This window comes from Fukomys damarensis, unplaced genomic scaffold (assembly GCF_012274545.1).
Source record: "Fukomys damarensis isolate Sample0158 unplaced genomic scaffold, DMR_v1.0_HiC HiC_scaffold_22, whole genome shotgun sequence".
In the NCBI taxonomy this organism is placed as follows: Eukaryota; Metazoa; Chordata; class Mammalia; order Rodentia; family Bathyergidae; genus Fukomys; species Fukomys damarensis.
Window position 1 is genome coordinate 11,939,499 of NW_022900934.1, and position 27,286 is coordinate 11,966,784.

Here is a 27,286-nt window from a genome sequence, read left to right on the forward strand (position 1 = left end):
AAACAAACACCAAAAAAAAAAAAAAAAAAAAAAAAAGACAAGATACCTATTGAAAATTAAGCATTCTCTAAAATAAGTCAATAAGGGCTGGGGATTATAGCTCAGTGGAACCACGCCTGCCTCACAAGTGCAAGGTCCTGAGTTCGATCCCTGATACTAAATAAATATCATTAAAAATATAAATTTTGTCAGATGTGAATGTCAAATATGATCACATGGCAAATTACAGGAGACCCTAATTTATGATAAAACTCTTAAGCAGCATATGACAAAAATCTACTTACTTGACTTCTAAAAATCATAATATATTTGATACCATCAGCTTTAAGGACAGGAAATTCGTTCACTATTAAAAAAATAAAAAGTCATAGTTACTTCAGTGGTAAAGACTGTTACTCAAAAATCAGTGACAACATTATAAGTTTGAAAAAAACGGTACCCAAAATGTCAAGTAACTAAAGCACAATTATACAGTGATCTACTATGCAATTACTAATTTAGGTAAGGTTACAAAAATTTTTTCCTTTTCTCTTGCCTTGAAGTTTCATGATAAATGAACATTTATCAATTACATAACTGATTTAAAATAATTTTCTTAGGATTTGCCTTAAATTACTCTAGTGGTGGGAAAATTAGTGAGAGGGATAAAACAGGGTTAGAGATGTGGCTCAGTGGTAGAGGGCTTGCTTAGCATATGTAGGGGCCTGGGTTCAATCTCCAGAACCAACAATCAAATGAAAAAAGTCAACTATTAATAGTTTCGTTTGTTTGGTGGAACCAGAGATCAAACTCAGGACTTTGCACTTCACAGGCAGGCGTGGCACCACTGAGCTACATCCCCAGCCCAAATACTAGTAATTCTTGAAACTAGATGATGGCTGCACACAAGCTCGTTACAATATTCTGTCAATCTTTCTGTATTTATGTAAATTTTCCACATGGAGTATTTTTGAAAAAGGGAATTATCTTAACCTATATCAACATATTCTTAAAAACATATCCTTTTTCTTGGGCAGTACTAGGGATTGAACCCAGAGCGGTGAGCTTCTAGCCTTTTTATTTTTTTGAGACAGGGTTTTCCTAAGTTGCCCAGCCTGGCTTCCAACTCATGTCCCTCCTGTCTTAGCCACAGTGCTCAGCAGGACTTCAGTCTTTCAGTTCATCTTTCAGATGGGAAAGTAAACAAAACCGAAGTATAATTCCTACTCATACGTAAGAATAACAAAGCCAAGTTACAGTTAAGTCTCACTTATTTTACCATCCTAACCCAGTCATATATTTTCAACAAAAGTTATAATTTCACATGGGCAAGGGCTGGGGCACTGTGTTTCATGTAAGAAATAACTTCATAGCCAGGCATTTCAGTACACTCCGGCTGGCCCAAGCACTGTGGGGAGCTGAGGCAGGAGAATCACCAGTTCAAGCCCAGCCTGGGTAACTGAGTGACTCAGCAAGACTCTAGACTCAACACAAATAGTAACTTAAGGACAGGAACCAGTTTCTTAATACCTCTGACACTACAGAATTCTTTTGAGGTTTTCCTTATCACTTACTTCATAATGATAGAAATTAAAGCTGCAGGTACACTGTTGTTAAGTTGTATAGAAGAAAAATTCCACAAAACTCACCATTAGGTGATTTTAAATCAGGAAGAATGTGATTCACAAAGAACTCAGTCAGGTTAACAAGTTCATTAGCTTGTGTAATTCCATGCTGAAAACAAAATTTGTAACAGGGTAGAATGACACAAAATACTTACACGTACAACCACATCAGAAACCTAAGCAGCTGTAGAAAATAAAAATGCAGAGATGAGCCAGGGGCATGCTCAGCAACAGAGCACTTGCCTAGCATACACCAGGCTCTGGGTTCAATCTCCAGGACCCCCAAAAGGACAAGGAGATGAACACTTCAAAATATGCATTGTTTATATGTAAGACAAGACTAACTCAGTGCTTAACACATTAACACAAAACTGTCTCTGGAAACTCTAAATTCTAATCAGAACTAACAAGTTACATGGTGGAATAGGCCAATTTTCAGAGATCATTTGTTCTCTTAATTCTGTGGTTTCTGATTTCTGTTTTACAAACAAAACGTTGTGAAGATTTACCTTCTGTGTTTGGGCTTTTGATGCCAAAGATGTCACTAGGTAAATTGCTGCATCTTTGTGTTTCCAGTTGACAGATGGATTTTTTGCATATTCTTGAAGCATAGAATTAACATAGCCAGAGAAGATTCCTGTCACAGGACCCTCAAAAAACTTACACAATCCTCGTACCAGATCACAGGCAGCCCTGCGTCTCGTATCAATATCTGTGAAGGCAAAAGAAAATGTATCTTAGGGGAAAGAACCAAGCATCAAACAACTAATCCAGTTTATAAGAAAAGAAAAGCTAATAGCTGTGTCAGCCAACACAAACAATGAAAAGAACATGTCTTTTTCTCACAAGAAAAATGCATGAGAATGAAACCAAAGAGGCCACACAATTATAAACACTACTGAGAATACCAGACAGGAAAGACAAGCGATTCAATGTCTTTCTTTCTGTGGGGGGTGTACCAGGAATTGAACTCAGGACCTTCTGCTTGCCAGGCAGGAACTGTGCCGCGAGCTACAACCCCAGCTCCAAGTCATTCAATTTGTGATCCATCTATGCAGATAGTAACAAGAGCTGCTCTTCCAAGACTAGCTGAAAATAGAAAAGTTTAATGAAAGCCAAAACTGGCTTGCTAACAGCAAAAGAAACAAAATACACACCTGATCCTTCCAAATCTCTTCTTATGTACTCCTCAGAATTATCTTCAAATGCTTCTTCATCAGCAGCTATAAAGACAGTACAGATTTGATGATAACTCCCCAAAAGACATAAGTCACTGCAGTCCACAGCCAAGTGCAAAACAGCACACAGAACTGCCTCACTACACAGGGCAAAGCATTCCTTCCCATCAAATGACGACTTTCTATACTCTCAGTCATCACTAGGGCAGTAAGCATTACCCCAAAAGGCTTGTATTAAAGAATTCACACAGGGCAGGGGATTTAGTTCAGTGGTTCCATTGCTTGCCTTGTAAGCACAAGGATCCGAGTTCAATCCCCGTACCAAAAAAAAAAAAAAAAAAAAAAAAAAAAAAAAAAAAAAAAAAAAGGCATGGTTACATTGTAATGCCAGCACTCAGGAGGCTGAGGCAGGAGAATCGCTATGAGTTCAAGACCAGCCTGGTCTACATAGTGAGTTCCAGGTCAGTGTCAACTACATAGTGAGGCTCTGTCTCAAAAAAAAAAAAAAAAAAAAAAAAAAAAAACAATTCACACAGCTCACAGCTGCGAGATGTGAGTGTCCACAGAATTGACTTTCATGTCTGACTTTCAAAAATTGAGTACTGGGGATTAATGGAGGAATGCTGACTTTCCATCTGGTCAGATAAGGACATCAACTGTGATAATTACTTGACAAAAGTAACTTCAAAAACAAAAAAAGCAAGGCAGACAATATCAGAATAAAGATATGTCCTTAATTTTAAGAAAACACTAAAGGAAACAGAACCTCCCACTATATTATCTTTAATTTACTCATTTTGTTCCCAACAGTTTGAGAATCACTGATCTAGCTATTGCTGAGATAAGAAACAATCTCTTCCACCTTCATGCCTTTTTCTTCACAATTGCAAGAGATAAAAGAGTACAGGCTCGTGGGGTTGTTTAACTTTATACACAAACTAAGTGGGGCTCGTAGGTAAAAGTTATCAATCACTTCTCAAGTGAATTATTTAAAAATAGCTGTTTGCCTAAAATGAGTAAAATGCTGTATTTTTCCCCAATGTAGTAGGCTACATAAAGTCTTATCCAGTATTTTATTAAAAATAAAACAAAACCCCAAAGTATATAGCAAAGCTCATTATAGCAATACAAAGTATGCTGCAACATTTTCTGTACTGTTTAGTAAACACAAAATACCTTAAAGTTGTTTTTGTAATTTAAAATATTAGACTGAATATGTTGTAAGAACCAAAGGACTTACTGAATTTTCATGAATGCACTTTTTAAAAACCATCTTTTACTCCCCAGAAAAGCCTTCACCTTGCCATACTTACCTCTAAATTCCATGTTAGGCACAATAACCTTTTCACAGATACTTGTCAGCGTGTTCTGGTCCTCAAATAGATTCTTATAGTGAGGTCTCTCACAAACTGAAGCCAGAAATTGAATTGCATTACTGACCAACTGAAATAAAATGTAACATTGGAATATATTAAAGAGCAAAATCAACCTTTATTTCTTGGGAGAGACAGGGAGTTTATTTTTTCTTCACCATTGTCTTACCAAATCATATTTAACCTCTTGCCCTGTGGTAACTAATAAATTCCAGATAGCTGTGACAAAGCGAGGCAGGTAATGCTGAAATTCTTCATCGTACTTTTGAGCATAGAGTGCAGCATTATCACAAATCTGGGATTTTAAGAGTTCCAATAAGCCTGCTTCCTCTTCATCCTCACATGAGAAAAGAGAAAATTCAAACATACACATACAATTTGAAGGCTGCCATAAATAAGGAAAGCGGTTGTAATTCCTGAATGAGACCCTTTAAAATTTACATCCAAATAATCTACTATCAGGCCAGGGATTCAGCTCAGTGGTACCACCGCCTGCCTCGAAAGTACAAGGTCCCGAGTTCGATCCCTGGTACTTCAAAAATAAAAACAAACAAATAATGTACTATCATAAACTACATATGGGTCACCATTGTCTATTCAAGTTTTTTAACAAGGGATTTCTTGTTTATTAATCACTGAGAGCAGCTCTCAGGTTTTCAAGTTGAATAAAATTTTTCCTGATTACTAAATTACAAAATATTTCCATATTAGATTAAAAATATTTCTACATAAACCTGTACCCCCCCAAAAAAAATCACATCACACTTTCAGGATGTTTGGCTTCCCAAGCAGGTCATTTCAAATATATTATTATGTAGGTGTCTCACTCCTAAAAAAAGCTAATATTTAAGGATTTTCATAAATAATATTCTGGTTATAGCACTGTCCCTCCCATCTACATATATAATACATAGCTATATAACTACATCTAACATATATATATCTAAGCCAGAGATCAGCAAACTGTGGTCTCAGGCCAAATCCTGCAAACTCCTATTTTTTTAAGTAAACCTTTATTAGACACAGACATGCTCATTTGTTACTAATTTATACAATTTATTTTTTCTTTTTGGTACCACATCGAACTCAAGACTTGTGAGTTGCACTTGTGAGCCAGGCGGCGGCGCCACTGTAGTAAAAAATCTTATATGAGTAATTTCCTTTATACTTAGGCATGAAGAAAGGCTTTGTTTTCTGAGGGACTGAGCTATTTTTCCTAGTAGATGAAAACAATTTTATGGTAGCCAAAATCTTTTTGTTCTTTTTTACTTAGTCAAACTCTGAGAAAAAAAACATATTTCACAAGAAGGGTAACTTTTCTCCTTTCTTCAGTTTGAGACAGGGTCTTGCTGCAGTTCAGGCTGGACTCAACTCACAATGATCCTCCTGCCTCAGCCTCCTGAGAGTTGTTGGGATTACAGGCATGTGCTACCAGGCCTGACCTCTGTTTTCCACTTTAAAAACCTGACTTCAATTTCAATTACTATTTCTAATTTATTTTATCTGGCATTGAAGTACTCTTAATATTTAGTTTTATGGTTTCTTAGGAAAAATCTTAAGTATATTAATAAACAAGCAAATTGGGCCAGGGATTTAGCTCAGTGGTTCTGCCACCTACCTTGCAAGCGCAAGGACCCAAGTTCCATCCCCAGTACCAAAAAAATAAAAAATAAAATAAAATGAACAGACAAGTAAATATATAGTAACAGGGTTAAGGGTCTGTATGTTGAAAAGTACAAATAAATCCCAGATCAGAAACTTTTACACATTTTAATTTTTACGTATTTTTCCAAGCTGGGATATTTCGGGTTATCATTGCAGAAGTTTAAGGTTTTCTTAAGTATCTTCAATGACAAGCAATTATTTCCTAAAATATTCACAATGTGATTATGATAAAAGCCTTGCTTTCAGTAATGCAATGAAATACCCTTACCTGCAAATTTTATTGAAGACATGCTCAGAATAATTTTGTGTATTGCACATAAACAAAAAAAGAACACCCAACAGAAGCAAACATTACTTGAACTTGTAGTATTTTATCTATTAACAATCCAAGAGTAAACAGGTTTTCATAAGACACCAAAAATTTCCTAAAAGAAAACAGCTACTTCAACATTTAAAATACTTACATCAGTTTGTAGAAGCTTATTATCCAGTGTCAAGAGGGTATGAAAATTGTCCATCCAAGTTTCCATATTATCTTCAAAAAACTCAGGGAGATCCTAAAATAGAATTGGTGACTTGAGACTATGATTAAAATAAATACACTCATTTAGTACATTTCCACACCGTGTCATTTTTTGTTGTTTCCCTTTTTCAGAGACCGGGTCTCAGTGGTCCAGGCTAGCCTGGGATGTGCGGTGATCCTCCTGCCTCAGCCTCAAGAGTGCTGGACTAGTGTGCACCACACACCCCAGCCCACCAATGCCTCTAAACTCAATGCCCATCTTCTTAGTCTATAGTATCTATGGTGCTGGGACTTCCTGGTCCACTTAGGTTTGTGGTAGCTGAACAGAACTCTGCTGCTGCCTCCACTGCGTGTTTTCATCACCAAAGGATGCTCCCTCTACAGTATTTCCTGCCCCAATCAAAATGGTTATTCCTTTGAACTCTAGCTAAGATTGTATGACGGCTTTCCTTACAAAGTTCAGCACTTACTGTTATACCTATTTTCCTTTCTAAATTATTCTAATTATTTTAAAGTGACCATCAATCCAGACTCTTCTGGTTGATGTCTGCAATGTTCCCCGGAAGTTTCACACCCTGCAGAGGGGCCCAGTCAGAGGAGGCATGGTGAGGGCCTGACTTGGAAGGACGTATTCTCATCTCCACCTTCTCCTTTTTGCTTCCTGATGTGAACAGCTCTCCTCTACCAAGCCAATTCTGCCACTGCATCTTCTGCTCGGAGCCTGTGGATAATGGACTGAACCCACTGAAAAGTGAGCCAAAACACATCTGTCTTCCTTTAAACTGTGGGTGTCCAGGATTTTGTCCAAGGGACATAAAACTAACACAGAAATCTGGTACAACAGGTGGGGTTGTTGCTATGAGTCTATCTGTCGTTTGAAGTCTTTGCAAATGGTTTGTGGCAGTTTGGAAAGGCTTGGGGCTGCCTGTTAGAGAAGCCCTAGAACCGAGGGCCACTGAGGTGAGACTAGGGTGGATGTGTTCTTGACCCAGCTGCTCCCCTCTCTACTTCCTGGCACCATAACATAAACAGGTTTTGTACCTGGAACTGGTGGGACATGGACTGAACCCACTGAAACTGGGAGCCAAAATAAACCTCTTCATTTTACAATTGTGCGTACTGAATACTCTGTTCCAGCAAGAGGTGACAGACTCAAACTTACTATCTTACACGGCTGCCAATGCCCCATGGTATAGTTTTGCCTTCTTTAGAAATACGGGCCAGATCCGTGACAGTGAAGATTATGCCTCATTTAGTTCCTCATCAAATTATCAAGAGCTTCAATTTTCTTGACTTCTCAGAAGTAGAGTTCAAAATGAAGTATAAGCAAAGACTCGTCTTCATTTACATATAAATTTCTCAACCTGCCAGGTGTGGTGGCACACGCCTATAATCCCAGCACTCGGGAGACTGAGGCAGGAGGATCGCTATGAGTTCAAGACCAGCCTGGGCTACATAGTGAGTTCCAGGTCAGTCTCAACTACATAGTGAGACCCTGTCTCAAAAAAACCCAAATAAATAAATAAATAAAGTTTCCCAACCTGTTGTCCAGCTGAATATTGATTGAGGCATCATTATTGGGGCTGTTCATCTTCTATTTTACCTAAGAGAATCCATTTCCCTCCATCACTGTCAGTGCAGTCATGCTGTGAGAATAAGCCCAGTACTGACCATGACTAATGAAAATGCCAAATCCTTTTCTCTTCTTTTTGCAGTGCTGGGAATTGAACCCAGAGCCTCACACAGGCTAAGCAAGCACCTCCAATCAGTCTCCCTCCCTTCTTTGTAATACTGGGATTCCAAACCAGGGCCTTTACACTGAGCTACATCCCTGACTTTTTAATTTTTTAAAATTTTGGTATAGTCTTCCAAGTTTGTCCAGACAAGGCGCAAACTTATCCTCTTCCTGTCTCCTGCTGCCCTGGGATTACAAGAGTACATACCCAGCTACCATCGGCCTTTTAAAAATTTTATTTTGAGACGGTGTTTTACCAAGTTGCCCAGGCTGGCCTCGCACTTGCAGTGCTCCTGCTTCAGCCTCCCTAATGGTGGCTATGGCTAGCACTACCATGCCTGGCCAAATCCTTCTTTCATCTTGGTATATAACTTGCATTAATTACTGTTCCCTTCATGGTCTTAGAGGCCTGAATCTTAAATCAGTGATGCAAGAACAGAAAGAATTTCAAGCAAGGTGGTGCACACCTGTAATCTCAGCACTTGGGAGGCTGAGGCAGGAGGATTACTGCAAGCTCAAGGCCAGCTGGGATACACAGTGAGTTCAAGGCCATCCTGAACCACACCAGACCCTGCCTCAAAAAACCAGAACACAGAGATAGACCGATTCACTGGAGGCTACCGTATCAGTACTTACACAGAGTGAGGAGGTATTTCCTGCTGTAATCCTGTGGCCATGTTTCCTGTGAAATGCCTTTCATACTAACCCCTTTCAAAGCCCAGTAATTCAGCTTCTGTCTTCTTCATGCCTTCCAATAAAAGCACTTGCACACAAGCTAACCAGGAACCCTTAACCAAATATAGTTCCCTCAGTGTTAATATTCATGTAAATGGACCAATGAAAAAGGTCTCAGAAATCTGTTTTCTTGATGCTTTCAATTTTACTGAATAAAACTATACACAAGGTGACTCTCCAGAGGGGTAAGCTAGGATGTTTTCTTCACTTACTAGACACAGGAGAGAATGCTACTTTTCCCACAAAACATCTCGTAGAATATCTAGGGATACTGTAAGACAGAACACTGTGAAGAACAGAGGGAGCTGGGCATGGTGGTGCAGGCCTAGATCGTATCATCCCCAGATATGGGAAAGGCTAAAGGAGAAGGACTGCTCAAGTCCAGGCGCTCAGAGCCAATCGGGACAAGACTGAAGGATCCATCTTGTTTAGAAAGATAAAATAAGGACAATCAAAAAAGCTTTCTTTTATTTCAGAAAAACAATGCTGAAAAAGAAGTATTTATCAAGTAGCCTGTAAATTAGCATCAAAAATTAACTACAAAAAACCCAAGAAATTAAATAAATAAAAACTTACCTGAAAGTTTAAACTATAGAACAATTTTGAGATCAGAATCAAGGAAGAAAAAAGAATCCTCAGAGCAGAGGCATCATTTGCATGGGTGCTACACAGTTCAATGGTGGCCTTGGAAAGGAATTTAGGAAGAAGGTTTAATATGTCATAAACCCAGCGTGCTCATCTTAATAAAACAGTCTTGCACTAGCTGAGGCTACTCATATTTCTTCTCCAAAATGTTGGCTTCTAAATACTATATATTTAAGAGGGTCTGAAAAGTAAGTTACAGGATATATTTTTAATTTGTCCATCCAATATTAGTATTCGGAACTACATCTGTCCAAGGGCTAGGGATGCAGTTCAGTGCAAAGACTTTGGGTTCAATCACTCACGGTACCACAAATATGTACATATACACATATATATCAGTTATGCACTATGGGGCCGGGGATTCAGCTCAGTGGTACCGCCGCCTGTCTCAAAAGCACTAGGTCCTAAGTTTGATCCCTGGTTCCAAAAATAAATAAATGCTATGAAAAGCTCTGTACGCACTTGGTATTTTGAACTTAGGGGCACTCTCATCAGTGAACTACACCCCAGTCCTTATTATTATGGGACAGTGTCTCACTAAGCTGCCCGGGCTGGCCTTGAAATTGTAATCATCCTGCCTCACCTCCTGAGAAGTTGGAAGTACAGGTGCATACCACCATATTTGGCTCCAACTTTTTTTTGGGGGGGAGGGGGTACCAGGGATCGAACTTGGGTCCTTACACTTGCAAGGCAGAGGCAGGCAGTGGAACCGAGCTAATTCCCAGCCCCCAGCTCTTTCTTTTTTAGCTTTATGATCCTGAACCCCTTTTGCCTTACTTGGAAAAAACTTTTCTTTCAATCTTACAGAATTCTTGCAAAAACCAAGAACAAGTTGCCAGGCATGGTGGTGCACGCCTGTAATCTCAGCACTCAGGAGGCTGAGGCAGGACGACTGCTGTGAGTTTGAGATCAGCCTGGGCTACATAGTGAGTTCCACGTCAGTCTCAACTCCATAGTGAGGCCCTGTCTCAAAAAAAAAACTCCCCAAAACAAAAATACAAAACAAAACAACAAGTCTAGAAAAGTAGCCTGGTGCAATATAAAATTATGTCCATTAAATTTTACAGTCAAATAAAAATGTGAATTTCTTTAAAAAAAAGTGAAATTTCTGGCCAGAGATTTAGCTTAGTGGTTCTGCTGCCTGTCTCACAAGCACAATGGCCCGAGTTCGATCCCCAGTACCAAAAAAAAAAAAAAAAGCGAATTTCTTTAGAAACACATAATTCAAGTGAAATAATACGCTGCCTGAGTTACTTTCTTTCTGTGGTACCAGGATCAAACTCGGGACCTTGCACTTACGAGGCAGATGGCAGAACCAATGAGCTAAATTCCCCGCCCTAAGTTACTTTTAAACATTCCTACAAAAGTAGGGGAGCAGATTAAAAGAACAAAATGTTGCTAATTGTTAAACTTGTATAATACAGTTCCTTACACTATCCTCTCTGTTTAGGTTTGAAAGTTTAAAAATAAATGCTGCTCTATCAAGCAAGCTTCAAAGTAACCTCTTAAAATTTATCCAACTATTCAAGCAATGTAAAATACTAATTTTAAAATGTCACCCAGATATTATTACATACCTTAAATAGATTTGTCAAAGGCAACGCAAAGGCATCCAGTACAAGTTTAATTTCAGTCCATAACTCATTTGACTTAAATTCATGACGGTATCTATAAAATTAATGTAAAGAAGGCAAGTTCAGAAGTTTTACTACTCACTGTGTATTTAAGAACAGTTGCTGATTAACACCTATGACTAGATATCTGTAACTTGTGGATTTTTGAAATTCAAAGGGAATTCTTGGTTTTCTTTACAAAAATATCAAGACTTAATTACTATAAAGGCAGGGCTGGGGATTTAGCTCATTGGCGCGGTGCCTGCCTCACAACTGTAAGTTCCTGAGTTCAATCCCCAGTGGGCTGGGGGGGATATGTGAGCTAAACACTCTACCTGAGAAGAAACAAACACAATGAACTGAGAGACCTACGCTTTTAGTCTAGAAGATACTCAAAGGAGCAACAATGGTCACAAAAATAACTATTTACATAAGCAAATATAACATAAAAAGAATATATTAAAGGAATGATTGGGCTGGGGATTTAGCTCCGTGGTTCTACCACCTGCCTTGCCAGTACAAGGACCCAAGAAGTTCAATTCTTGGTACCAAAAAAAAAAAAAAAAAAGGAATGATTTGTGCATCAGTACCTTTTAAATAATGAATGTGCTGTACGAAGGACTCCATTAATAACATGGAAATCCCCACTCTGAAAGCGATTCACCATTTCTGTCAACAAGTCAGGCCATTTCTGAGGGAAATCTTCTCTGCCAATAATGCTAATAGCATCACTCAACTAGAGAAGGAAACACTTAATTAGACAATAGCCTTACAAAGGAGCCTACCCAGAAAGCAGGGATAATGGTACCTGCTTCTGAATTTGTTCTGGGCTACTAAGCATCAGGTGCACTATATTGGCTTTAATGGCTACTCGATCAGCTTCACAAATTTTGTTTGGTTCATCTTCAACCTAAAAGCAAAATAACAATAAATAACATCAAATCAATATTCATATCCGTGTGGGCATGCAAATAAAAATACTTTAAAATATCGCCTAAGAAAAACAAGATACGCAGACATTTCAATTTCTCTCTACATTAGTGGGTCACTGATTTTTTTAAATAATCTGATAGAAGTGTGAACACGTTCCCCAAAACAATGTATACTGCTTCCCCACGTAAATAATTCACATACAAATGAATAAGGTTCTTTAACTCCCAGTATCAGTAAGAATTTCAGTGCTGGGCTGAGAGTGTACTCAGTAGCAGAATGCTTCCCTGGAGTCCAATCCCCAACATTGCGCACACGCAAACACACACACACACACACGTACACACAAACACAATAGTTCTATATGTACCGCCTAAAAGCAAAGATTATTCCTGTGAAAACTTTTCCATCTTTACTAATCAGAATATATTCTGGACTACATCAAAGAGGTTCTACAAGTCTCTCTAGTTTTATAAATCAAGATAGACTGCTTAGAAGTCCGTCTGTTCTGTTGTCTTCTAAGAGGGAAGCAGAGGGATGGACTTTTAAGCAGCCTTTCTTTATTTTTCCAGTACCGGGCATGGAACTCAGATCCCTGCACTTGCCAGGCAGGCAGGGCGCCACTGAGCTGAGCTCCCAGCTCTAAGCAGCCTTTCTAACATTTATCAAGTAATTTCTTCATCACATGTGGTAATACTTAACCAATTACACAAGCCTTAAAAACGGAATTTATTGGGGCTGGGGTTGTAGCTTAGTGGTGCTGGTGCTTGTGAGGTAGGCGGCAACACCACTGAGCTAAATTCCCAGCCAGAAAAACCAGTATTTATTGTTTTGTAAACTTTTTGTTTTGCTTTGTTTTTTGTACTGGGGATCGAACTCAGAACCTTGCACACTTATGAGCCAAATGTGGCGCCAATGAGCTAAATCCCTGGCTCTGCTTCATAAACTCTCATGGGATCAAGAAGTTTTTGTTTTGTTTTTGTTTTTGAGACAGGGTCTTGCTATATAGTTCAAGCTGGTCATGAACTCATGGTGATCCTCCTGCTTTAGCCTCCCAAGTGCTGGGATTATATGCATGCACCACCATGCCCAGCTAAAAGTCTCTAAATATATATTTGAGCAAGTTTCAAATTGGCTTTTTAGAAAAACTGATCAATGTTGTCAATCTTAGTATTTTCCCCAGCATTAGTAATATTATCATTATAATCTAATTAATTCTTAGGAGTTTTTTAAAATCATAAATCAAGATTTCTCAACCTCGGCACTACTGATATCCTGGAGCAAGTAATTCTGTGTTGTGAGGCGCCAGCCATCTAGCACACTGTAGAGTGGACTTCAGTCTTAGGTCTCTACCTACTCACTAGATGCCAGCATGATGTTTCCAAATATTGCCAAATGTCCCCTTGCTGGGCAAAAACTGTCCTCAACTGAGAAGCATTCACCTAAGTTAAAGTAGGGAAAATGCCTATTTCTTGATTTATAATTTTATACTAGTGATTATAGCACTAGTGTATTCATCATAAAGTTAGAACATACAGCATTTCCACATTTCATAAGACAGAGTGGGGAGGGGAGACAGAGGGCAAGCAAAATCCCTTCTCAAAAATTTCAAATCTAGGGCCGAAATTTAGCTCAGTGGCATTGCACCTGCCTGGCAAACATAAGGTCCTGAATTCAGTTCCCAGTACCAGGGGGAAAAAAAAAAAAAAAAAAAAAAAAAAAAAAAAAAAAAAAAAAAAAAAAAAAAAAAAAAAAAAAAAAAAAAAAAAAAAAAAAAAAAAAAAAAAAAAAAAAAAAAAAAAAAAAGAAAAAGAAAAGAAAAATTCTTTTCAAATCTAAGCCAGGCATGGTGGCACATGGCTATAATCCTAGCACTCAAGAGGCTAAGGCAGGAGGCTTACCTCAAGTTGGAGGCCAGCCAGAGCTACATTTTGAGTGAGGCCAGTCTGAACTACAAAGTGAGAGTCTGTCTCATAAAACAAAAGAAAGCATTTCAAATCTAAATTATTTTGCATTCAGCCAAGCATGCTGGGAGGCTGAAGCAGGAAGGAAGATCCCAAGTTCAAGTCACCTTGCCCAACTCAGTGAGACTGTCTGAAAATAAACAAAAAGGGCTAGGGATACAACTCAAGTGTGAAGTCCTGGAGTTTAATCCCCAGTTCTGTGAAAACAAACCCCAAAGCCCTCCCCCCCAAATTATTTTGCATTCTTCAATTTATTTTTTTGAGATGGGATCTCAAGTGTTGCTCAGACCAGCCATAAACCTGCAATCAATCATCCTACCTGGCCCTGCTAAGTAACTGGGACCAGAAGCAGCACGCGCCAGTATGCCAGGCTTAAAACTTTAATATGCAAATTGTTTTTAGCTTTAATTTTCCCAGTCCATAACAGAAATTACTTCAATTATTCATTTAGACTGCCTTCCCAAAAACATCTAAGAAGTGATCTAGAGGGTGGGAGATGTAGCTCAGCAGTACAGTGCCTAGTTTGATTCCCAGTACAAAAAAGAGAAGTGATCTAGAGTTAATGTGAATATAATGGAGATTATGACCAAGTCACACACTCTCTAGTAACTAGTCAGGAATTAAAGAACAGCTCTGAAAGAGAACTCTGTTTAATTTTATCCTTCACCTGTCCCTCCATCCTCTGAGAGCACTGCTTATATAAATCTTATGAACATACAGGGTATTATGTATTCACTAAATACTTACAATTCTCCAGTTTCTTTTAATATAGTTCTTGAATGTTACCGAAGCACACACTTTGATGACATTATCCTGGGACTTCTCTAGTAATGTTAAAAGTAACAGTGGATAATTCTGATTTCCTTCTACAGATTCAAGAAATTTTTCAGCTGTAAAAGAATTTTCATATTAGAAGACTTATAATCAAAATCACTCCTCTTTTTTTATAGGAACTATACATATTATTTGCAGCCCCTGCAAATAATTTTTAATACATGACACTGGCAAAGGTTTTCTGGGAAAAGATTAGAGCCATTAACTACTTCCCCTTATCCAGGAATACATTGTTTAAGCACTACTTGGAAAAGGTTATCATCTAAAGACGAGGCTCCATATAAATTTTCTTATTTTTCAATCAAGGTTGGAAATCTAATCTTGCCAAACAGGCTTGAATCCCTAAAGTTAGCTGGTTCCAAACAATACTTATCACTCATCCAGGGCACGTACCATATGCTGTTATCAGTGCCCATTTCACCAGCCACCCTCATTTAAATTTACATTTGAGGTTGAAATTCTAAGCTAACATTAAAAGTTGCTAATGGAAACTGATCAAACTCAGGAGGGGGAAAAAGAAAACTCTAGTCTTAAAGGATATTAACTAAATCAATACTGGCAAGAAGACAGAGACCAGTATCAGATTACTTGTTTCATTCACTTCACCATTTTTTAGGCAATTACACTCATCATCTCTCTGCCTTTAAATATTTAACTCTAAAGTAGGCAGGCTTTGCAGCATAGCAAGTTTTAAGTGAAGTTTTTCAGAAAGGTCAAAGGAGAAACATTCTAAATACATTGGTACTTTTTAAAACCTCAACTGGGGCCAGAGATTTAGCTCAGTGGTTCCACTGCCTGCCTCACAAGTGCAAGAACCTGAGTTTGATCCCTGGTAAAAAACAAAAAACAAAATTGTATTTTTATGGCAAAAGATACCAAATAAAGGCTGTTTTATTCAAAAATAAAGTGCATACCATGTTGAAGCAGTTGTAAGCTGCCAACCACACACTATAAATATGCCTGAGAATCCAACTATAAATCTTTTTTCTTTTGAATTTACAACCAGACAGACCACAGAAATTTCTCTCACAGTGCTCAAAGAAGGAATCAACCAAAAAACATTTATTTTCTTTACCTGGACGTCTGATGGCAGGATCAGGATCAAGGGTTTTCTTCAGATATTCTGTTAGTGTTTGTAAATTTGCATCACTGAGCTCCATTGCTATAGACTCCTGAAAGACAGAGAAGCGGGGAGAGCGGAGATAAAGTTGGGTAACTGGTCACTTGGGAACACAGTGATTTAAAAAAATAAAAATACTTTCACATTACAGGTCTTCCTCTCCCTGAAAGGCATGTATTTGTTATGTTTTCGATATGGGCTGTAAACCTCACTCTTTGCCGAGATAAAGGACCAGAAAATAAGCTTAAGAAAAAAAAAAAGTACCAGGCACAGATGGCACATGCCTATAATCCCAGCACCAGGGAAGCTGAGGCAGTAGGATCTCTGTGAGGTTTTTTTTTTGGTACCGGGGATCGAACTCGGGTCCTTGCACTTGCAAGGCAGGTGGCGGAACTACTGAGCCAAATCCCTGCCCCTGGATCTCTGTGACTTGAAAGACAGCCTGAACTATAAAGTGAGACCCTATCTCAAAGGAACAAAACAAAAACAAAATCAAAATGAAAAATAAACAGAACTAGGGATATATCTCAGTAGCAGAGTACCCCTGGGTTCAATCCTTAGTAATGAAAAACAAAACAACAAAAAAACCGGGGTATATGCACTGTAATCTCAGAATTTGGGAGGCTAAAGCAGGAGAATCTCAAATTTGAGGCCAGCCTGGAATACACCACCAAGTTCAAGACCAGCCGGGACTGCACTGCACAGCACAGCACTGCACAGCACAGCAAACCGAACCAAACAGTGATATAATTCTGAGATAAGAGCCAGGAATGGTGGTAGAAGCCTATAATCTCAGCATGCTGGGAGGCTGTGGCAGAAGTATCACAGGTTCCACTAGCCTGGACAATTTTTTTTGCTAGTTTAGGGTCTCATTTGTTTTGTTTTGGTACCAGGTATGAAACTTGGGTCCTTGCGCTTGTGAGGGAGGTGCCAAACCATTGTGCTACATCCCTGGCTCTAGCCTGGACAATTTAATGACTTTACAAGACTCTGTCTTGCAATAAAAAATAAAGGACTGGAGATTAGTTTAGTGTGAAGGTCCTGAGTTCAGTCCCCCAGTACTACCTCAACCACAACCACCACTAAATTCTGAGACGAGAGAACATCCTATAATTTCAAAAAGATAGGCATAGAAAACACAGTGCTACATTGATCAAAATCACCAATAAACTCATCTGATTTAATGCTATAAAAAAAAAAAGGGCTATAGCCGGGTGTGGTGGTGCCATGCCTGTAATCCCAGCACTTGGGAGGCTGAGGCAGGAGAATTGCTGTGAGTTCGAGACCAACCTGGGTTACAAAGTGAGTTCCAGGTCAGTCTCAACTACATAGTGAAACCCTGTCTCAAAAAAACAAAAAAAATTTTTTGTTTTAAAAAAGGGCTAATAAAGAGTGGAAAAAATTACCCACGAGCTTAACTTTAAAAACCCACAGCAAGAGCCAGGTATGGTGGAACATTCCTGTAATCTCAGCACTTGGGAGACTGAGGTAGGAGGAACGCACCAAGTTTGAGGCCAGCTTGAACTGCAGTGAGCCCCTGTCTCAAAAAACAAAACAACCCAAAAAATAAATAGAACCCACAGAAAAAAATTAAAATTTCTTTTGTTTTAGATGTGGTCTGGCTTTGTTACACAGGCTAGCCTTTAACCCTGGAAGCTCAAGTGATCCTCCTGTCTCAACCTCCTAAGCAACTGGGACTATAGACCCATACCACCACACTCAGCTGAAAAATTAAAATTGTATGCAAGTTAAAAAACAGCGCACTGGGCCAGGGATTTAGCTCAGTGGTTCCACTGCCTGCCTCACAAGTGCAGGATCCCCAAGTTCGATTCCCAGTACCAAACAAACAAACAAAAATGTGCATAGTCCCCAGGCATGACAGTGCATGCCTATAATGAGAGGCAGAAGCAGGAGCATCACTGTGAGTTCTAGGCCAGCCTGGGCTACATAGTGAGTGCAGGGCCAGCCTGAACTACAAAGTGAGACCCTGTTTCAGAAAAGCAAAAAACAAAACAAAACATATGCACAAAGCTGGGGATGTAGCTTAATGGTAAGAGCACTTGCCTAGCATGTGCAAAGCCCTAGGTTTAATACCCAGCACAGCAAAAAAAAGCATAAAAGTTCTGTGATTAAAGTAGAATAAATTCTTTTGTATACAACATGCAACAATAAGTACTCATTATAAACTATATGCTGAGAATTTGCATTTAGGGAGGTAATTCTAGAATTCAGAAAATGATGGTTGTGATTATGATTTAGAAAACACTTCTCAGCAGGGGACAGTACTGCATGTCTGTAATCTCAGCTCTCTGGGAGGCTGAGACAGGGAGATCACCAATTCAAACCCAGCCTGCCTGACACAATGAATTTGCAAGTTTGACTCAAAATAAAAAATAAAAGGGATGGGTATGTAGCTCAGTTCAAAGGCCCTAGATTCAATCTACACTAGCACAGAACATATAAAAAAAACCTTTAAGCTTAAACAGCACTAAATCACAGATTATACTGACTGACCAAAAAATACACATCTAACATTACAAATTTTAAATTAAACGGCCTGCAGAGATATGACAAATGTGTTAATAGCCATACAGCTCAAGAATCTACAAAGCCTGTCTATATTAATATACAGTACTGTATGCTAGAAAATCACTGAGCAGGTTTTAAGTATTCTTACCATACACACAAAAAAGAGGGCTGTGTAGAGCATTTGCCTAGCACACACAATGTCCTACGTTCAATTCCCAACAGCAGAAAGAAAAAAAAAAAGGTGAAAGGTAATGCATGTTCATTAGCTTGCTTTAGGCATTCTATAGTGTATATATTTTAAAACATCACGAGATACATAATCTTGTCAATCAAAAAAAAAAAAGAGGGAAATGTTGCCAGGCAGGAAGATTCCGTCCAAGGCCAACTTGGCAACTTGGGAACGATGCTTCAAAATAAAATAAAAAGGGCTGGGGGTACAGCTCAGTGGTACACTACTTGCCTAGTGTGGGGGGGGGGTGCTGCAGGTAGGGAAAGAACATAATAAGGGCCTCATTAGGCCTTCTGGCAAATCTTGAATAGAGTTAAAACTTTACTGAAGGGTCAGTTAATAAGACATAAGCAGGAAAGCTGATAAGCAGAGCATAGCAAGTCAGGTGCCCTAAACAAGTTAGCCACTCTCTCCAGTACCTAAAAGTAGTGCATATATAAAATATAAATTCACACCTATGCACTGACACACACATATGTGCTCTCACTCTAGGATCACTATATTACTGCATTAGATACACATGCATCCCTTCAATCACTAATTAGACCTATATGTAAAGCCTCCTAACCAACCTAAAAATCCCAGAGAAGGCCCTGACAAGCACAAGCAGGTGAGAGAAAAATCAAACAAAGCCCACCTAGGAATGCACACACAGATAGTGGTGCCTGGGTTAGCATCCTATGGCCTGGGATCTATCTAACACAGCCCAGAGAACCAATCAGGCTGTGATGAGTTCCCAAACACATGGCAAAAGAGGCCAGAGACAAAGGACTTGTGGGAATCCATCTCTCTCCTGGACCCTATGCCCCCACTTTGGGGCAGTTTTCTGTCTTTTGCTTTCTCTTCCTTACAAATAAAGTGTCTTCCCTTTTTTGTTTGTTTTTGAGACAGGTTCTCACCATGTAGTTGAGACTGACCTGGAACTTACTATGTAGCTCAGGCAGATCTTGAACTCACAGTGATCTTCCTGCCCTGCCTCAGCCTCCCGAGTGCAGGGATTACAGGTGTGCACCACCACTCCTGGCTGTGTCTTCCCTATTTTAAACTTCATCCCTGCAATTCATTTCTGGTAGACACAACACTAGCTGCAGGAGGCCCCAGGATTCAGGCTGGCCTTGAAAACACAGCAACTGTTCAGCCTCAGGCTCGAGAGATTACAGGTGCACAACACCACGTCCACAACCTTTCTCGATGTCAAGAACGGCCATAGATTACAGACCTGTACTTAGCATTTCAGCTGTGCCTGGTGTTCTGAACCAGCACTAAAGCTCCTCTGACAGTAAAAATTTGATTACCTTTTGTCACAGACATTTCAAAGGAATAAAATTTTAAAACTTCCTGATTGCAAAAGTTAATACATATAGGTAACCACAGGACATCAGACAAATGTACAAAATATGAAGAAAATAAAATTCTGAGATGTCAGGTGCACATCAATGTGCCGGGCTGAAAAGTCTTTTGTTTTTGTTTTTTTAAAAATAAGTGTATGTCAAACTAATTTGGCAGCAAACTTTAATTTTTTTTTTTTTTTTGGTACCAGGAATTGAATTCAGGGCCCCTCATTTGCCAGGCAGGTGCTGTGCCACCGAGCTACATTCCCTGCCCAAATCTTGACATTTTAATGTGTCTGACTAATGGGTGCTATCCCAGGCCCCACTGGGGAGATGTCATAATCCATAGTATGTACATCCAAAAAAAAGAAAAAACACCTGAATTCTGAAACACATTTATCCCCTGGAGCAGAATGAATCCTAGACCTTAAATGCAAAGTTCGGAGAGTTGTCAGAGTGGGAAGCCATCCAGGACTTTCTTGAGCTCAAAATGGAAGATATGTTTATCATATAGTTGTATTTAGACAGGCAACGTACAATGAGGAATCCTCTCCAAAGCAAGTAGTGTGAGTAAGTAACAAATGCGAAGAAAGCCAGGTGGGACGGCGCATACCTGTAATCCCAGAGCTCAGGAGGCTGAGGCAGGAATGCCCCAAGTTCAAGACCAGCCTGGGCTACATAGCAAGGTCAAAGTCAGCCTGAACTACATAGTAAGACCTTGTCTCAAACAAACAAACAAACAAGAAATGGAAAGAACAGTGGACTAAGAAACTAAGATCAGGTCACATAGGTCCTCAATACCTGTACATGGCTGAAGAGCATCAGGATTTAATACACAACAGGAATCCTCTGAGGATGTTTTGAAGGAGGTAAAAATTTAATGGAGTACAGGAACTTGGGGCTGGTAATGGTTTGCAGATGGAGTTGGAGCTAAATGGAACAACAAAACTGTTCGTTTTTTCTTCAATGGAGAGGAGTCATGTATATGAACCAGGCACAGAGTACTAAATTTTATGTTGTGTATCATTTACTTCACATGAACATTTTACAAACAAGGAAGATCACTCAGGTTAACTCACTTGCTTCAATTTACACATAATTAATAAAGATCAGATTCAAGTCAGAAGGCTCCAAATACCTACCCCTCTTTCCGCTAGGAAGGCTGTTTCTTGTTTGGAAATAATGAATGAAGACTGAACTAGAGTAGAAGAACCAAGAACACAATCAAAAGGCTCACATGAAAGAAAGTAAGTAGCCAGAGAACTAGGGAAATAGTTAAAAAGTACTTAAAGATGACTCAGATTTTGAATAGTACTGTTCCAAAGAATGAAAGAAAAAAAAACTCAACCCACAGCCTTCATTTTACACAACACACAAGAATGATAAGAAATTTGCTCACAAGTATGCACAAGGCAGGATGCCCAGGATCCAGAACTACAACCTTCTAAGGAGATCTACCGAAATTTATCTATGTTCTCCTTACCCAAGTCCTTCCCATTAAAAATGTTTTTATCACAAGGGAAGGGATTTAATAGAATCCACCACCATCTGTTCACCACCTCCCGCACCACCAAGAGCGAACCTACCGTCTAGGTTTAAGCATCAGGTCCCACTCAACCAAAGTGCTTTAAGGGCTTCAAGAACTCACTCAAATGTCACCAGTTCACACTGTTTAATCAAGTTCCCTCCATCGATTGTCCATAGAGTCCCTTTTCTAATGAACACACTTTGTGAAGCAGTGATTTAGCCCATTTATTTTCCCCATTCTTTTTTTTGTGTTGAAATACTCAATCTGTTATGAAATTATGAAAATTCGCTGTTGCCAAGCACAGTCATTTACATCTGTATATCCTCAGCTTTTAAAAAAGGGGGCCTTTCTTTGCCACACACAAATTTATTCTACCTTTGGGGATTCATGCAAGGCAGTATGTTACAAACAGGAGGGTGGAGTGTTCGAGGGATTAATAAGATCTATTTTGCTGCATTTAAAAACACACTCCTCAGTATACCTGCATCTTCCTTTCTTTTTTTTTTTTTTGGTACCGGGGATGGAACTCAGGTCCTTAAGATTGCAAGGTAGGCAGCGGAACCACTGAGCTAAATCCCTGGCCCTGCATCTTCCTTTATGTTCCTATAGTACATATATATTTTTCAACCAAAACTTCTTAGAAACCTCACAATTACTTATATTAAAAATCCAGGCCAGGCGTGGTGGCACACACCTGTAATCCCAGCACTCAGGAGGCTGAGGCAGGAGGATTACTGTGAGTTGGAGACCAGCCTGGGCTACAAAGTGAGTTCCAGGTCAGTCTCAACTACTTAGTGAAACCCTGTTTCAAAAACCAAACAACAACAACAACAACAACAAAAATCCAAAGTCCACAATATAACAACATCTAAAGCAACTTGGCAACCTCTGACCTTATCTCCTCCTTTCCACCTGGCTCTTGCTGTGTTCCAGCAACAAAGCCTGTTTCTCAAGCTGTCCAAGACAATTCTCCCTGACTGTAATAATGCTCTTCTTCAGCAAGGCATGGCAATGCATGCAATCCCAGCACTCTGGGAGGCTGATACAGGAGGATCACAAGTTCAACCAAGTCTGGGCCACTTAGTGAGATCCTGTCTCAAAATAAAAATATGAAAAAGGGGCCGGGGATTTAGCTCAGTGCCGCCACCTGCCTCACAAGCTCAAGGACCCAAGTTCAATCCCTGGTACCAAAAAAAAAAAAAAAAGGAGGCAGAGAGAGAAATAATTCACTTAAGAGTAGGTAGGAATTAAAAGCAAACTAGACCCTCAAAACTTTAGATAATAAAAAAAATAATTACAAACTATATATAAGATTTAAATCAAGAAACAAAAACATAGGCACAAAACATCTAGACACTGAGGAGGCGGGGGCAGGACGACCACTGAAAACTCAAGGTCAGCCTGAACCACATAGCACAACATTGCCTCAAAAACCAAACAAAAAATGAAAAGGGGGGCTGGGGATGTTGCTCAGTGCGAAGGCCTGGGTCAATTCCAAGGAGAGGCAGGAGGGAGGGGAAAAAGGGAGAAGGGGGAAGGAAGAGGGAGGGAAGGTTTTCCTCTAGTGTGAGAGTGGATGCCATTTAGCTCTCAGTGCATTATCAACTCCTTACTACCTTAATAGCAAGGATCCTCACTTGAAATTATCTTGGACTTCTTTGTCACTTATACCCAGGACTTTTAACATTGCCCGGAAACACAGAAGACATTACCTGAGGATTTGCTAAACCACGGGACGAGTCAACGTGTCAGACACACAGCAAAAACATGAGTTCCCAATCAAGATTCAAGGGTACCCTGTGAAGATCAACCTCAATATAACACAGAAACTCAAGTTACACCTGTCAGATGAAGAAATAACAACCAGGATGAACAAAAAGTGCTTCAAGAACAACAACAAAAACAAACAAGCATTCCCAGGATTGCTGGCACACAACTGTAATCCCAACACCCAGGAGGCTGAGGTAGGAGAATCCTAAATTTGAGTCCAGCCGGGGCAACTTAACCTACTGAGACCCTATCTCAAAATAAAGACTAAAAAAGTCTGGCAGGTATAGAGCGGTAAACTTGTGTAGGTACTAGGAAGAGGGCAGACACACTCTCTCCATTCTTTGCCCTATGCAGTTCTCAGCTGGCTGTTCCTCAGTTGAATCCTTTACACTAAACTGGTAAACATTTAAGGAGGAGGGGGACTGGCTGAAGATGTTACTCAGTGGAAGGGCCCTGGTTCAATCCTTACTTCAACAAACAAATAAGGCCAACAATGTAATTCAGTGGTAGAGTGCTTACCGATGCACAAAGCCCTGGGTTCAATCCACAACACTGCAAAATAAATTTAAAAAGGCATTTGCCAGTCATGGTGGCTCATGCCTGTAATCCCAGCACTGGGAAGGCTAAGGCATGAGGATCACTCCAAGTTCCAGGACAGCCTGAGCTAAAGAATGAGTTCAAGACCAGCCTGAACCACATGGTAAGGCCCCGTCTCAAAAAAATTAAAAAATTGGGCCGGGGATTTAGCTCAGAAGTTCTGCTGCCTGCTTTGCAAGTGCAAGGGCCTGAGTTCGATCCCCAGTACAAAAAAAAATTAAACACTTTAAAATAAAGGCATTAGCTACCATCTTTTTCTTTTGGGGCAGGAAACAAGGTCTCACTATGTAATCCATATTGTTTTCAAACTCATAATCCTCCTCCCTCAGCTAAAGAATGCTGGGATTACAGGTGTGTGTCACTGCACTTGGCTTACATTATCACCTTCAAATGAGAGCCCAATATTTTCTCCCCAGATCTTTGGAAATCCTTGCCAACAATTTAAAATAACAATTTAAAAAACCATGATAAGTATGACAGAAAATAAATCCCAAATTCCTGTGGATCGAAGGGCTGAGCCTCTATCTAACCACTTCCTACAGGCCCTCACTCATAGATGAAGTTTGGAATTCAAGCTTTGTTTTGCACAGACATCTCATAAATCTGTGACACAGGCTGACCCAAGACGCAGGCTCTTTCATTAGATAAATTCTCACCATTCCAGAACCATTCCTAGAGCCTTAGTTTGGGAGAACAGAGACCCTTAATAAATGAAACCCATCTGGGACAGAAACAAAAACAAACCCCAACATGTCAACCTGCCCTTTGCTTTCTAATTCTGAGCATCTACCCTACCACTTAGAATCAAATCCTGACTTCTTATATTGCCTACAAAGCCCTGTAGGATCTGGGCCCTGGACTCTTCTTTACACAGCAGTCTAGCAACCTGAATGACCCTAAAGCACTGCAATATTCCCAAGCCTGTCTCTGTCCTTAGGCCTTTGCATTTTTCTGCCTAGAAAGCCATTCCTTCTACCTGGAATGTTCTGTTCCCCTCATCTTTTCCTAGATGACCTCTACTCAGTCACCTCAGAGGACTTCTGTCACATCATTCTGTCACTCGTCACTATCTGAAATAATGTAGGTCACTCGTTTGTTTTCTCGGTTTTCCTCCCTCACCCATTACAACACCAGCTCCCCAAGAGAAGAGGCTCTGTCCACGCTCTGTCCATTTTGGTTTCTTCACTGTATCCCCAGAGATTAAGTAGTTGTTCAATAAAGTTATTAAGTGAAGAAATTAATTCCAAATCCAAAGCACTGCTCTCCCACTCATGCAATCCTGTGTACGACGACTTCCCTTTGTCCCAGATCCTAAGTAGTAAAAATCAGAGTGGCCAGAAGAAGAGAAAGAATTTCCTTACATTGAGGAAAGATGATAAAGTGGGAGGGGAGAAACTAGGTACAAGATAAGCTTCAGGGATTATGAAAAATGGAGACACACAAACAGGCCTTGAAATGACTATGGGAACTCTAAAGAGGAAAAGAGCAAAGGTGGAATTCAAGCATAAAGGGTCCTTTTCTGTGCCTCTGTGGATAATACTGCCGCTTCTCCATCATGCGGAAAGCACGTGTGAGATACCGCCATAAACAGGACATACAAGGTCCTTGTCTTTAAAATGCTCACATCCTAGCAGTCCAGCAAGACAACAAACAAGCAAGCAATTGTGGGATGAGATGAATGCTACAGAGTAAATTAAACTAGGGTGGCCGGGGCACACCTGTACTTCCATCAGGAGGGAGGCTGAGGCAGGAAGAGTTCGAGGCCAGCTTGGTCTACACAGTGAGTCAAGACCAGTATGGACTACACAGCAAGATCCTGTCTCAAAAAACTAAAAGAAAAAGAAAAAGGTCAAGTCAGTATAGCTCGTGGGTAAGTGGGCAAGGGGAGAAAGGTAAAGGTGGCAGTAGATATTGGTCGACTCAGGCAGGACCTTTGTAACAAACAGTAAATAACTCAGCGGATCCTCAAAGTCACTCCACGACGTAGATTTTATCATATTATCATTCTACAGAGAAAATGAAGATTCGCAGAGATTAAGGAACTAGCCCTAAACTATACTCCCAGGAACAGGCTAAGCGTGGAATCCACACGATGCAATTTCAAAGCCCAAAGTCCCCAAGAGGGTGGAGCCCCGTATTAGTGGGCATTTATTATACCCCAGGTGCATGAACTAGAAATTATTCCTCACAACTCAGCAAAGTGAGCTAGAAACGCCCACTCTACAGTCAGGGAAACAGAAGCGGAGAAGACAGAGGAAGAGGAGTTCAAGGCCCCTCCAGGTTCAGCGAAAGGGGGCCCACGGACGCTTGCTCTTGCAAGGACCCCAGAAACCAACAGGCCCAGTAGCTCCACAGCCCGCTCAAGCCGCGGGGCCCGGCGCACCTAGAACTGACACGCAGACGCAACCAATGAGGGACAGCTGTCAGGGCGACGAAGCGCCAGCAAAACCAATCAGAGCAGCGCTGGAGGGGAAGAGGCGGGCACCCGAGCGGCTCACGTTAGGCCGTGCCTCTGCCACCCTCGCCCCTCACAGGCCCCAAGGCTACTGAATGCGACCAAAACCTGGACACCGGGAGATGCGGCAGGTCCTGCCTGGGGAGGCGGAGCCCTGGTTGGTGCACAAGTCCTGTGGCAGAGGCCTACGTCCCAGCTCCAACCCAGAGGTGCGGTCCTCGCTGCCTGGCACTCGGAAGTCCCGGGCTCGCCTCATCCCTCCTTCAGCTGGGCCTCAAGAACCACCCTGCTAAGCCGTGCACATCCTGCGCCTCACCTTGTGGGTTTACAGGAACGGAAGAGGGAATCCTAGCCGCACACTGTAGCCAGCAGTACCGTCTCCTGCCGGTGCTCCGCCTCACATTCAAACCCAGGCAAAATGGCGCGGCAGCGGGGCTGCAGCCAGAGCGCATGTGCGAGCGGGGCCGCGGCGTGGGGCAGGACCCCGGCCCCGCCCAGGTTCCAAGGGCCAATCGAAACCCCGCTGTTTTTGCGTGACGTCGCAAGTGACAGTGTCCTTTGATTCTAACGGGCTGCACAAACCCGGTCTTTCGGAAAGGAATGCAGGTTCTGCGACGGGTGGTTGGGTTGTGATCTATTTTGATGAAAGGGCTTGGCACGTAATAACTCTTAACTGTTGAACGAACTGTACAAATTCAAGGAATTCTCCATCCCTCAAGGAACTTTTATTTTAGAGAGAGAAACAGTAACCAAAGAACTTCAGACCTTGGTAAAGTGCTATGAGAATAAAATTAAAACAGGATGAAATGACAGGCAGTGACTTGGAAGGGTAAAAGGGATGATCAATCCCCAAAGAGGAGATGGACCTCAGAAAGAAAACAGCTGTGTGAAGGTCAGCCTGGTCTGAGGCAAGAAAGAGCTGGCTAGG

At 40.6% G+C, this 27,286-nt stretch overlaps 1 protein-coding gene across 1 annotated transcript in view; it reads right to left on the bottom strand.

The window, feature by feature from the left end:
- The window catches only part of Cse1l (chromosome segregation 1 like), a 39,837-nt gene extending 12,986 nt beyond the window's left edge, over positions 1 to 26,851 (bottom strand). Inside the window, exons 1-14 of the mRNA XM_010618241.3 lie at positions 26,675 to 26,851; positions 15,875 to 15,971; positions 14,713 to 14,855; positions 11,880 to 11,981; positions 11,662 to 11,807; positions 11,036 to 11,126; positions 9,390 to 9,497; positions 6,285 to 6,377; positions 4,325 to 4,492; positions 4,096 to 4,225; positions 2,762 to 2,827; positions 2,114 to 2,316; positions 1,629 to 1,713; positions 285 to 346 (exon numbers count right to left, since the gene is read on the bottom strand). Coding sequence (XP_010616543.1) covers positions 285 to 346; positions 1,629 to 1,713; positions 2,114 to 2,316; positions 2,762 to 2,827; positions 4,096 to 4,225; positions 4,325 to 4,492; positions 6,285 to 6,377; positions 9,390 to 9,497; positions 11,036 to 11,126; positions 11,662 to 11,807; positions 11,880 to 11,981; positions 14,713 to 14,855; positions 15,875 to 15,959 — 1,482 coding nt within the window. The 5' untranslated portion in view covers positions 15,960 to 15,971; positions 26,675 to 26,851. The remainder of the gene's footprint in view (positions 1 to 284; positions 347 to 1,628; positions 1,714 to 2,113; positions 2,317 to 2,761; positions 2,828 to 4,095; positions 4,226 to 4,324; positions 4,493 to 6,284; positions 6,378 to 9,389; positions 9,498 to 11,035; positions 11,127 to 11,661; positions 11,808 to 11,879; positions 11,982 to 14,712; positions 14,856 to 15,874; positions 15,972 to 26,674) is intronic.
- Between the last annotated feature and the right edge of the window lie 435 nt (positions 26,852 to 27,286).